We start from the raw sequence: 14,057 nt of genomic DNA on the forward strand, positions 1-14,057 counted from the left end.
TGTTGTTGATGTTGTTATTCTTTTTCTTTTTCATCAGGATGTAGCTTAATAATTTTGTTATAAAAATTGCAATTTATATAAACATTTAAACTATTGTAAATTACTCATTTTGTTTTTTTTTAAATGTAATTTATACTCATTGTGATATGAGTCAACTTTACAATTTTTTATTTTGCTTTTGTACATTTTCTAGTTTCTAAAACTTGCTACATGAAAAACTTTTGAAAATAATGTTACAGTATAATGGATTTTCAGTGTTAATTATTTAAAAATATATATATTTTTGTTTTTAATTTTTATCTTGAATTAATTCTAATAAAAACAATGTACATTTTTTTTTTTTTAATTAAACAATTTACCTCCTGTTGATTGTATTAGATTTTAAAATATCCTTTAGTTTTTTTTTTGTCATTCTTTTTATTAATTTGACCTTGAATAATCTCCCTTCGTCATGAGTTTAATTTTTTTTTTTACTGTAAATAAACGAGATAGAAAGTTGGTAATTTACCATGAAATATCCTGATGAAAAAATCATGCATGACTATCAAAGACACTTGATTAATAATTAAAATAAAAACAAGTATAAAAAACATTTTTTTTTTTTTTTTTTTTTTTTTTCAATTAATAATTGTAAATATATTTAAAAATTAATAATAGTTTAACTATTTTATTTCTTTTATACTGTATATTTTCATGCAAAATGTCGAAAAAAAATTTATACATCACATGATTATTATATCTATAACATGTATAACATTTATGAAAAATTAAAAATTATTCTCATTTGAGCTTTTTAAGAAAATATTTTTTTTTTCATCTTCTTCTTACTGCATTTACAATTTATTTTTTCATTATGATTTGGTGTTTATTATATCCTAGCTAACTTTAAATTCTCAAAAAAAATATATTCAAAAAAGAAAAAAAAAAATTAACTAATTATTTTATTTTTAACAAATTAAAGAATGTATTTATTATTTTTTTTTTTTTTATAAACACAAAAAAATCAGTGGCTATTAAAAAGAAGAAAAAAAAAAAAAAAAAAAATCGAAAAAAAAATATGAGTATAACAATATTATTGCCAACGATAACTTTAAATTGTAATATTAATTAAAAAAATTATTCTTCAACTTCTTCAGTATCAATAATGTTCTTGAAACAAAACGGCTGGAATAAATATCCATGTCCTTCATAAAATTTGCTCATAAATTCAACCCTGTAACAATAAAAATACTCTCAATAATTTTGTAATTTAAATAAAATAAAAATTACGTAAAAAAAAATGTTAAATACCAGTGTAATCGTAGTGTGTGAAGAAATGCTGATAGACCTTCCATCATAACAAGAATAGCAACAGTAAATGTTGACCAAAAGAAAAATACAACAAATAGTGCAAAACCCCGAACAGCACCCCAGACTGGATCTTCAAAAACAGATACTGATACTCCCATTCCTTTTCTAAATAACATTGTCCAAAGTACATCAGACAATTGTGCATGAGCCAATGATAATGCCCAAAGACGTAAATATGATGCAGTATGTGATACTGTTGATAATGTATATTCAATTGTATGAATTGCTTGATGTACCATTAAATCACCAAAATCTTCTTCATCATGTTCAGATGAATGTTTATCAGCATCATTAATAACTTCAACATTACCACCATTTGATGGTATTGATACACTATCTTGTAGCTCAATATCTTGTGTTTGTGTAACACCATTATTTTGTTGTGGTTGTTGTTGATGATTTTTAGTTCTTTTATTTTTTGTATATAACATCCAAAGTGGTTTACCCAATAACATTACTGGAATGCATAATAATGCAGCAAATATAAATACTTTTTGTAATATTGCTTGACCACCAAACATATAACCACTACAAGTTTCATTTTTTGGTTCATTAAATAACATCATATTAATAAATGTTATTAATACAGATGGTGCACATTGTGAATCACGTGGATCAGTTTTAGTATCAGTTGAATAGTATAAATACCATTTAACCATAACCAATACTGTTAAATATCCAAATAAAAATATTAATAATAATAATTGAGGTAAAAATTCTAGAATTAAACTTGAATATTTTTTTTTGTGTATAATATTTGCAATACTAACACAAACACCAAATATCATATGTACAACACCAAATATTATTGATAATTTCATTTTATATGAATTTAAAAAAATTATTTTATTTTTAGAAAGTGCCCATACTGGATCAAGTCCAACGTAATATGTGTCATTGTGACTTCTAGGTGGATCCAAGTTAAAATCTTTTGAAGCAATTAGTGTTTGATAATCATATGGATTGCTCCATGTTGATCCAAATACATTTATTGATTTTGAAAATATATCATTGTATATAAAACCAGTATACATTGAAAAGAAACCCATTAAAAGTATTATATAACGACCACCAAAGAAAATATTCCATATTTCATTTGTTGATTTTTTGGCACTTAAACTTTTTTCATACATCACCATCCATCCAGCAAATAATGTCAATAATAATCCTAAATAAAAAAATAGTAATATTTATTATTTATTTATTATTGTTATAATTAATATATTTACCATGTCCAATGTCTCCAAACATTACACCAAATAAAAATGGAAATGTAATGATTGTATAAAGTGCAGGATTAGCTTCACGATAAGATGCAACACCATATGCATCAACGAGAGTTTGAAAACCTTTTGTAAATTTATTTGTACGATTAAATGTCGGTGGATTTTCATCAGTATGAATGAGATTCATGAATGATGGTATTGAACCTCCACAAAGTCGCTAAAATAATTTATAAAATGATATTTATTTGTACTAATTTTTGATGATTTAAAATTGTAGAAAATAATTAAACTTACTGATCCTTCTTCAAGACAATTTCTAACTACTGCCATATCTGCCATTGGTACCCAACACTCACCAATGAGACATTTTTTTGATACATCCATATTAAATAAATTCATTGTATGATAAATTGCCTTCATTTTTCTTACCATGATATTCCAATTTGGTAATTCTTTAGCAACACTGTGAAGAACACGTTGTCTATGATCTTGAGTTTGATTTAAAACCTAAGCAATGAAATATCATTAATGATTTATGTTAAATAATTTAGATAAATTTTGGTGATATTAATATTTACCAAATTTAAATCTTCAAGGCGAGTGCAAACACCCTTGACCATTTCCAAACGTTCAGAATTACTATTTGGACATGGATATAATGATGCGTGAAAACCAGTACAAACTTTTTTCAAACGGCTTTTCAATTGTTCTCCTTGGAAAAATGCAACAAATACAGTTTTGTATATTTGATTTCCCTAATATTAAAAACAAGATATATATTTATTTAAATATTGTATTAATTTTTCAATAATAAAATATATGACTCACTGTATTTGGATCTTCAAGTGGTGCATCAAGTTCAACTTGTCGTAAAAAAACATTTCCACGTGAAATTCTCCACAACATTCTTTCAAATGCTGGTACTCTTTCACGACAAATAACTCCAGCAACAAATCTAAATTAATTTATTAAAAAAAAAAAAAAAAAAAAAAACCATATAAATAATTATTTCAACGACAATTAAATTATAAATTTAATAAATAAATTTTTCCTTGATGTTTCTAAAGACCTTGTTAAATTATTTCTTCAAAAATAATTCTATTAAATTTAATAAAACAAAAAAAAAAAAAATATTTAATTAATTATTTAAATGATGACCACAGAGGTGTGTCATAAAATAATTAATTTAATTAATTAAATTTGTTTTTTTTTTTATATTAAAAATTTATTAAACCAGCTAAAGTAAAATTAAAAAATGAATTTAATTTTTTTTTTTTCGAAAAAGCATATTTTTCAAAATTAACAAAATACCTGATTATTAATTATAATAATAAATAATAATAATTGTTAATTTACTCAAGACGTCCACGACCAGCTGCTCCATACTGCTGTTCATCATTGATTAATGCCCTGGTGAGGGATTCATTGGCTTCCTCCTGCTGATAGAGAAGCAGAAAAGAACCTTGATTCTTCGACTAAATAATAATATCGATAATACGATAAAAATAATATATAATTTTAAATAAATAATTATAAATATAATAATACCTCAGTAAAAAATACTTGTGTTTTTTCAAGTACATGACGTAATTCAGTTAATTCCAAATAATTACTTTTTAAATTAACAGCATTGTGACTCAACTCAAGAATATCATTTTCTGTTTTTTCAATATGAGCCTGTATAAAAAAATAATACAACAATCAATTTAATTAAATAATTACCCGTATAAAATTTATAATAAAAAAAAAAAAAAATATTTACTTCAAGATCAATGACTTCACGTGGATTTGGTGCTCTTGGTAAATCATTGAGAATATCTGATATTGGTACACCATCTTTTTTAACTTCAGCCTCGATATAACGAAGTTTTCTTTCCATTTCATCACAACGACGTACTTCATTGACAAATTTACGTTGAAAATAATTTACATCAGCATTTAGCTATAAATAAATTTATCATTAATCATTTGAATATATATTTTTTTTATTTATTTCTTTTACACAAAATTATTAATGTGAAATGTCTGGTGTGTGAAAATAAAGAATATAATTATATTTATTGATAATTTATTAATGACATTGATATGATAATAATTAATACAATATACGAAAATAAAATATATACTTACATCACGAAATTGAACTGTTCCAGTCTCCCCAAGCTCTGATACAGAGAGATAGGCTGCTTCCGGCTGAATGAACAACTGGCATAAGCCCATCTCTTCACTTCTAAACATGCTTCCCATTTTGGTATTTACCAATTATTCTGTAAAAAAAAATAATAAGAAAATTCAATTAATACTTGAATAAAAATAGAAGCTAATAAAAGTGAAGAAAATAATTTTTTCGAATTGTTTTTCGATTTTTTTTTTTTCACTCATTTATAAATGTTTCTAATACACGTCGATAAAAAATTGTTGATTTACAATACAACGTGTAAAAAAAAAAAAATAATTGTTATTATTATTTTTGATTAAAATCACGAGGTTATATATGAACGATGTTTTAAGTGGATGAGCATGTGTTGGTGATGATTTAATGACTGTCACAGCTAATTTTAAATGACGAAGAAATTATTTTGATCATTGATTTTATGTTTTTTTTATTTATTTCTAAATTTTTAAAATAACTGAGAGTTGTTATCTAATCTCAGTGGTATCTAGTTGTTTTTTTTCGATTACTTACTTGATGATAAATTAAAATATTTTGCTTGAAATTTATGATAGTGTTTGTTTATTTACTTTTGTGAATAGAAATATATATATTTTTTTTTTGTTTGAATATTTATTGAGAATAATTGACAACAAAATTAGAAGGTACAACGTAATAAAATTAACAGAGCTATAAAATAATAGTCGGAAATAATTTTCTACAGCAGGATGTTGTGTTGAATTACGAGGTCGAGTATTTTGATGATAAAAAAAAATAAAATATATGAATTTTTTAAAAAGGTAAAATACGTTATCAACAAATGATTTAGTAAATTTATTATTTTGAAATTTTTATTATTATTTTAACAATATAAAGAGATATGAAAATAATTATATAAAAATGATGATGATTTCTTGATTGTGTTTCTTTTTCTTTTTATTTTTTGCAGGTGTCCTTGTAAATTGCGAGTGATAAGACGAGGTAAATAATATATGGTTAAATAAAATTTAAGACGAGGTGTTAACATTAAATTGAAAGATAAAGAGATCAGACAATTTTTTTTTTTTTTTTAAATATTATTATCTTAATAATAAAATCACTGATGATGATGATGGACTAGTTTTTGTATTGACTATTATTTATTTATAAATAATTTTAACATATACTTGTTTTATTTTTTAATATTTAATTTTTAGATTTTGTTTATTTATAAAATTTTCCATTTCGTAGAATTTTTTTTTTTTATTTTCTATTATCTTTTCATTATTTAGTCTTATCGAGGAATAATATTTTCTACGAAAAACCAATGTTGTAAGAATAAATTTTTATCAATGTCGGACAAGCTTAATGACTTACTGTTTTTTTTTTTTTTAATACGAAATTATAATATTTTAATTTTATATTTAAAAATAACCTTGATGATATCTATTTTATAAAAATTATAGACTTCATAAAATATTATTCAAATGATTATATAAAAAAAAAAAATTGTTCTAATACTTATTTTAGAAAAAAAACATTAATTTTTCAGAAAATGTTTTTCCTTTTTTTCTATGGCAGTCCGCGTGGTCAAGACTGATAACATTTTACTCAGTTTCATTTTATAAAAATACTCCATTCCACAATTTAAAAAAAAAAAAACAAACAAACTTTTAAAATAATCAACAAGTGTCTAAACAAAAATTATCCATTTGCGTTGAAAATTAAAAAAAAAAAAAAACCAATAATTATTATTGTAAATAAATAAATAAATAAATAATTTTCAAAACAAAATATATATTCTAACCTGCTTGAACGTTTGAACAACTAAACCGGTTTTCCATTCATTAGAAAATGCAAAGAAAAACCATACTATTTAGAAAAAAAAAATTAAAAATTATAACTATTTGTAAAAAAAAAAAAAAATAAATAATAAACTTTAATTTATAAATTTTTTGATAGTACTTACAATAATTTCAACAGAACAAGTTTAACATGCCCATCCGATATTAAAATAAATTAATAAATTACCCACGTGACACGATGAAAAATTTTAGATATCTCTCTCTTTCTAAGCTCACCTCACACGTCAAAGGACACTGACACACGAATTTGTTGGGGGAAAAAAATTTACAACCTTACAGCAGGTGAGTGAAGACACTAATGACAAACCAAGAAACACAGTGGCGTTCAGTTTACACCAATGACTACGACTATAAAATGTAAACCTATTGTAAAGTGGGGCATATCTCACTAGGCAATTACTGACTCTGACTGTTCAGGTCTTGGTGACAAAAAATAATAATAATAATAATGAAAAAACACAATATATAAAAAAAAAAAATTTCCCTCTCTGTATTTTTTTTTTTTTTTCTGTTATATACTCATACTGATAAGATATATTCATTATGTACTTGTAAAACTTCCGTCAGACCTGATTTTATAAAATGAGAAAAAAATATGATTTTAAAAATTTTAAAAGTAATGAAATTTATTTTAAAAAATTTCCATTATTATTAATTATGTATTTATTATAAATTATTAATTATTATTGTTAAAATATTTATTTATTGCTGATAATGATATTTGATTTTTGATATTTTAAATTTTATAATTTGAATATATAATAAAAGTAATTATTTTCAATAAATTATTAGATATAAATTTAAAAGCTTGAACTTTGTCACTGTAAAGATTATTACAATGATGTCATCTACCCTGTCAATTAAACCCCTCTATATTTATTCAAAAAAAAAAAAAAAAAATTGGACCTTATTGTCTGCTTTGTAACATGTCACAATAAAAAGACCTCAGCAAGTTTTTAATACACTCGAACACAAATTTCGTTTATCCGGTTATTTTCCGTGTCATTTGAATGATGTCACACACCCATCATCAAGTGTCACGTTGACAATAATTATTATTACAATGAAATAAATAAATTTAAAAAATTAAACAATAAATTTTTTTTTTTTTTCTTTTGATTTGAACATAAGTAAAATATACAAAATTTATTTGTAAATCATCGCAAAATGATGATAATATTGTCATGAAAAAAAATTTTTATCTCTAATTTATTTATAACTGTTTATTTTATGATTTTTGAAATTTCATATAAATTAAACTCAAGGTAAAAATTATAATTATCATATAAACAATTTGCTTTTAATATATGGATTATTATAAAAATATAAATTTGTTATGTAACAAAAAAAAATTAATTACAAGGATTTTTAAAAATTCGAAAAAATACAAAAGGATGGTTAATTTATCAGTGTGAGGATTTGAATTAATCAATTATACATCATTTAAATCCTCAACAAATAACACGTCACGACGATAAAAATAAATAATAAATAAAATTATATATAAACTGTCAATGACAAGACAAACAAATTATAATTACTCTCGTCTCATTACGCACGTAAAAAAAAATCGAAAAAAAATGAATATATTTATCAAGGTTTCGAATGTCTAATAGATAATTTATATATAAAAAAAAATCAAGCCATTTAATTCATAGTGTTTATTGAAAAATTTAAATTTTAAAATAAAAATTTATTATTATTTATTTATGCATTTGTGACCTCCAGCTTATCTCGATTTTTGAATGATAAATTATGACATGCAAATTGCACCATAATAAGATAACGATTTATTTTTTTTTTTTTTTCAAATTTTTTGTTTATTAAAATTGTTTAAAAAAAGTATAATAATATTACTTGCATAATAATTCATTTTACTGTCAACAGATGGCAAATATTTTTCTCTTGAGTGTTGTTATTTCGATTTGATAAATTTGAGCTGAATTGTAGGGTTCGATGTCCTTGTCTTCGGGGAGCATAGTATTCAATGAACGTATAGTGAGGGTACTGATGCTGAAACCCATTACAATAATTATTATCGCATCCGTGTATTTATATTAAAATACATGTGTTGCAATTTTTGAAAGGTTCCTTTACTTTACAAGGAACCATATATTTTTAATTATATATTTATTAAATTATTAAATTAAAAGTAATTACCAACACTGTATTCGATTAGCTCTTCGATTAATAATTAAAACATCTTCTTTAAATTTTTTTCTAACTGATAATAATTTTTTTTCAAAAGAATGTAAATTTATTTAAACAAATTATAATTTTTTAAAAATGAATTATAATTTTTTTCAAACGAAAAACAATTTTTTTAAATGAATTATAATTATTTTTCTTTGAACCAATAAATAATAAATTTAAAATGCATATTTAATTTAATTTTTTTAAATGTATAAATTCAAATTATTTAAAAAAATATTATATTTTATTATTTTAGGTAATATGAGCTTATGAATATTAATATTTTGATTTATATTGATGAAATAGAAAGTCATGTGAAATCATCAGGTGCGATAGAATTGTAAATTTTTAATATTTTTATTTGTTGGACAATCGACACCGGACGAAGTTTATTACAGTGGGTAATGTTTATTGACTGCATTTGTGATTGACTGTGTATGTATATACAAGAGGAAGAAAAAACAATGCCTGATGGAGAAATAATGATTTACACTGAGAAGAGAGACAGAGATGAATGAGTAAAGGCCATTTCATGCGAGGAATGTATTTTATTTATTTAATTTTTTTTTTCATTTTATATACACGCGCCTGGAATTTTCATTCGTGTATATAAATAAAAAATAAAATGACAAATTTTATAAAATTAATCCATGATGTTTGATATGAAAAATACAATGTTTATTATATTTTAAATGAAAAATAATTTCAACCAGTTAACAATCTAGTTGAGAGCGGATTAAAGGGCATTTGAAAAAAATATATATATATATTCCCACGATTATTATTTTAACACAAAACACACATTCAATTGATAAATAAAGCATAGTTAAATTTAATTTTATAAATAACAAGAAAATAATTTTAAAAATATTCAATTAATTATGATAAAATATTTAGATTTGAATTTTTTTTTTTCTTTTACTTACTCAATATTTAGCTATAAATTTACTTGAATAAATATTATACTTAATTAATAATATGGTTGCTTTCAAGATATTTTAAACGAAATTGAATAAATAAAAAAAAAAAAAATTACATTATATGAAAAAAAGAAAGCTTCGAAAATCACGAGTTTTATTGGTGACCAGACGGATGGTTCGTTTACAAAATTCCTAAACAGCAAGAACCTTGGACAGCAATCTCTGGCTTGAGTGACCCTAATAACCACAACGACAGCTGTTAAGCATTCGCAATTGACAATGTTAAATTATAAAAATTGTTAAATGTAAAAAAAAAAATTCTAAAATCATTTTGTAAAAATCCATCGAATTTTCAAATAAATTTTTTTACTTGTAAAATAGAAAAAAAATAGAAAAAACATTATTTATGTGTGATAGTTAATACTGTAGGATGCATTAAACTTTTAAATAAATGATGATCATACTCACAGTGGCCTCGTAACAAAATGAGAACCTCCTTGTGATAAACAAAACTATTCATGATGGCTAAGAGTATCGAGTCTGTCAGTCTACTCACGTGCCTTCAATTTCACTCTTCCCTTTTCTTCTACTTAAAAATTTTATAAACACTTATTTTTTATTATTTTTATTATTATTATTTATTATTATTAACTGGGATAAATTAGAGACATAAATTTACACCGTTAAAAGGTCGCAGAATTTTTTTTTTCTCGTTTCTATTTACTTGGAAAATTTATAAAAAAATTAATTGATTAATTAATATAAAATTTCGATTATCGAAAAATTAGTTTTATTAATTAGAATTATATAATAACTGTGTTTTTCATTCAAGTTTCATGAGCAAATATTTATAGATTTAAAAAAATATGAAAAAAAAATTTTTTTAATTGAAAAAAAAAAAAAAGAAAAAATGAGTAATTTATTTTTTTTAGTGAATTTTTTTGTCGATGACGTCATGGATATTCTACATCCTCTTGTAAATGATGGATATGTCGTGAACACACCCGAATAAATAAAGGGGAAAATGGAGAATATAATGTTAAAACCTCAGCATCATCATCATCATCACTGATAAAATAATAAAAATAAAAATTGATAGTTGCTGATGAATCATTTTAGTTGTTTGTTGATTTGTTTTTTTAGTTTTTATTTTTCTTAAAGCGGATCAATCAAGAAAATATAATAAAATTCAGCTGACAAAAATTTATAAGTATTTTTCAACTTGTAATACACGTCAGCATTAATTAAATTGTTTTTTTTTTATTTTATTTTAATAACAATTATAATTTATAAAAAAAAAAAAAAGCTGATGTATTTTTTTTCAACACAAAAACAGTTGTCAAAGTATTATATTAATTTTTTTTTTTTTTAACCTTAATTAGCATACTTGAAAAATAAAAAAAAATTTATTTAATTTTCTAATTAAATTTCTAATTTTTTATTTCCGTTTATTAAAATAAATATACTATTTTATTTGAAAAAAATTATTTAAAAAAAAACAATAAGATCGAATATTACTGTATAGAAATTTAGAAAATAAAAAAATCAAAGTGTTGATATATTATTTCTATAACACAATAATTTTTTTTCTTTATTTTTTTTAGAATGAACGAGTGTATATTGCAACATGTGGATATACATTTATGCAAATGTTACTTTCTTTAAAGCTAGTTTACCCGCTTCAATAAATAATAATCAATTGATATTTAATAGTATTAAATATCAACCACGCATAAAGTATATAAATAAATATATATATCAACCATAATAGTTACATTGATATGAAAATAAAAATATAAAAATTTTCATTGAATACATGAGACCGAGCAAGAGACAGTTTAATCACGAATCTCAGGAAGTTCAATCTGATAGTTGGGTCAAGGAAATAATTGAAAGGAGTTTATACATGCAAGTTTCTATCAGTTAAATCCGGTACAACTGGTCTCAATACATCCACATTTTTTTCAAAAATAATATAATTAAATTTTCTTAATTATAAAATTTTTATTTTTACTATTTTAATCATTTATCATACATGCAAATAAATAAATAATTAAAATATTATCTAATCAATAATTGAGAAAAGAAAAATAAAATATTTTCAATATAATTTCGTGATTATTATAAATGTACTTTTTTTTTTTTATACTAAATTATTATATATTTTTTTCTTATATAATTGGGCTTTCTTAATTATGAATTTCATATTTTTTTACTACTAAATACTAATAAAGAGAATAAATAAAAATATCTTCTAACTAGTAATAAATCAAATTTAAAAAGTACATTAATCTTGTCAATATTCTCAATGAAGAATAATTAATAATAATACAGGAAAAAATGTTTTAAATAATTTTACAATTAACATAGAAATATGAGGAATAAAAAGAGACAAAAAAAATGTAAATATAGTTGATAATTAATATCGATATGGCTTTATCATTATGACAACAATGTGTGATTGAAAAAAAAATTAAATAAATATAAAAATCAGGCCAATCAAACAGTAAATAAATTAAACACTAACAAAATTTGCGATCAATTGATAGTAATTTAGCAAAATAAAACGATTGATAAATTTTTCCATCAACGGATTTATTAAATAAAATATTAATAGAGTAATGTGCAGTTGATGAATAAAGTATTTTATTTTTCGATGAAAATAAACTTTACACCGATAAAAATTAGAAAATAAATGTGTTTTTTTTTTTTTCAACAGTTCAATGGACTTGAATTGATTGAATGACAATTTTAATGCCAACAAGTAAATGCGATCACCAATGTGATATATTACGTAAAAGTCAAGTTGGTATATCGATAGCAATTCAATGTGAATTGGGGCCATTGCATAATGCATTTGTAAATGTTAAGATTGTCACATGTGCATGATCAAGAATTTATTTTTATTTGTTTTTTTAACTCTTGAACAATTTACATTAATAATATAAATTTTTATTTATTAAAAAAATATTCAAGTAATTACCCACTTGTTTAATTAATTAAAAAATATATATTACAAATTTCAAGATTATTTTGATAAAAATATAAATAATCTAATTACTAAATTAAAAAAAAAATATATTTTAAAAATAATAATTACTTATCTGATTAAAATTAAATCCTATTTTGTTTTTTTTTTTTTTTCCTTGATTAATCCAATGTCATATAAATAATAATAATAAATAAATAAAAAAAGTGTGTACTTAATTTGATAAGACTATCGATTGGAATCTATTGTATGGTCACCCTTCCGTTTGACTTCCTTCACAGTCTAACAATAATCGATACAATGTCCCCGTGTATTTTTACCTCAAATTTAATACCTCAAACGCGTTATCGAGGTAAAAATAAAATACATTGATATTATAATAAACAAAAAAATATTACTACATGACGGTTAATCATAATTGACTTGACCAAGTTTAAAAAGAAAAATATCTCTTATTTATTAATTTAACTGTGAAATAAACATTTTTTAAAATTTAGTAATATTGTCGTTCATGCAAATTAATACTCATTGATTTTTAAATAATGTAATTTTCATTGGGGACATCTACAATGTATAAAGAAGATCCTATAGTAAAAAAAATTCATAAAAAAAAATATATACAAAATATTCACGCGACTGCGTGTTTATATTCTCATGTAAAAAAAGAGAAAAGTTTTTAACGTAAATAATAGTATTGAAAAAATAATAAATTTCTAAAATTAAATAATAAATTTTAAACAAATAAAAAATAAATTAATATTTACAGTGATTTTTTAGTGTTTTGGCATCCATTCAGTAAGAGTGTCAAACTCGTTGATCTATTCCCTTTTTTTTTTTTTAATTCAACATAAACTTTTCAACACACTTTAAAATATAATCTTTTAGTTTTTAAAAATTTTTTTTTTTTATATATTGCTTACGCCTTGCTCCAAAACCGTTGGCCCAAAAGCCAGAATGGCCGACGTGGCATTTGAAAAAAAACCTGTTGCACTTGTCAATAATAACTTTTGATAAATTATTATTAATAATTTGATTGATAGCAAATATAATAATTTATATATATATTTTTTTTTATTAAGTAACACTTGATGATGCCGAATGAAGTGATAATTTACACACGCGTATTTTTTTTTTACGTTTTTTACTCACTTGCCGGTGGCGAACAACACGCGTGGTTGTTTCAACCGTTCGACGGGCGGTTAAAGACTGTTGTACTAGGCCATCACCCCACCATGCTGATGGTAGTTGCCGACAAATGTAAACACTACGACAGCTGATCGAATTAATGTGTCGAGAGAGAATGTTGTGTATACATATGTATATATACAACACACAACTGTAAAAGCTTTTTTTTTTAAATAGGTTCATCCTTATTGTGCCCGG

General features: G+C 22.6%; 1 protein-coding gene and 1 non-coding gene across 6 annotated transcripts; one reads left to right on the plus strand and one right to left on the minus strand.

The window, feature by feature from the left end:
- Window positions 1-435: 435 nt before the first annotated feature.
- Window positions 436-13,886, minus strand: LOC122850039 (V-type proton ATPase 116 kDa subunit a1). Of its 5 annotated transcripts, none has more exons than XM_044149009.1 (11): window positions 6,677-6,980; window positions 4,707-4,843; window positions 4,339-4,518; window positions 4,125-4,253; window positions 3,933-4,051; window positions 3,405-3,531; window positions 3,155-3,331; window positions 2,871-3,083; window positions 2,580-2,793; window positions 1,291-2,518; window positions 436-1,213 (listed from the first exon to the last, which is right to left on the minus strand). In XM_044149009.1, the coding sequence occupies exons 2-11, from the start codon at window positions 4,821-4,823 to the stop codon at window positions 1,117-1,119; spliced, it is 2,601 nt and encodes an 866-aa protein (XP_044004944.1). In that variant the 5' UTR covers window positions 4,824-4,843; window positions 6,677-6,980; the 3' UTR covers window positions 436-1,116. The 5 variants fall into 5 exon arrangements, with proteins under 5 accessions (XP_044004944.1, XP_044004949.1, XP_044004945.1 ...); XM_044149014.1 differs by lacking the exon at window positions 6,677-6,980 and adding an exon at window positions 13,439-13,886 and having other exon boundaries at window positions 821-1,213; window positions 3,933-4,015; XM_044149010.1 differs by lacking the exon at window positions 6,677-6,980 and adding an exon at window positions 13,439-13,886 and having other exon boundaries at window positions 821-1,213.
- On the plus strand, window positions 8,528-8,660 carry LOC122850752. The gene has a single exon (XR_006373659.1). It is a non-coding gene; the product is annotated as a U4atac minor spliceosomal RNA (small nuclear RNA).
- Window positions 13,887-14,057: the final 171 nt, after the last annotated feature.

The sequence above is a fragment of the Aphidius gifuensis genome, linkage group LG2 (genome assembly GCF_014905175.1).
Source record: "Aphidius gifuensis isolate YNYX2018 linkage group LG2, ASM1490517v1, whole genome shotgun sequence".
Taxonomy (NCBI): domain Eukaryota; kingdom Metazoa; phylum Arthropoda; class Insecta; order Hymenoptera; family Braconidae; genus Aphidius; species Aphidius gifuensis.

Bases quoted from the DNA above. Each gene is read 5' to 3' on its own strand.
- LOC122850039 (XM_044149009.1), bottom strand. From the start codon at position 4,823: ATGGGAAGCATGTTTAGAAGTGAAGAGATGGGCTTATGCCAGTTGTTC. The intron at 3,332-3,404 runs GTGAGTCATATA...TTTTAATATTAG, and splicing joins CACTTGAAGATCCAAATACA to GGAAATCAAATATACAAAAC. The intron at 1,214-1,290 runs GTATTTAACATT...TTATTGTTACAG, and splicing joins CACACACTACGATTACACTG to GGTTGAATTTATGAGCAAAT.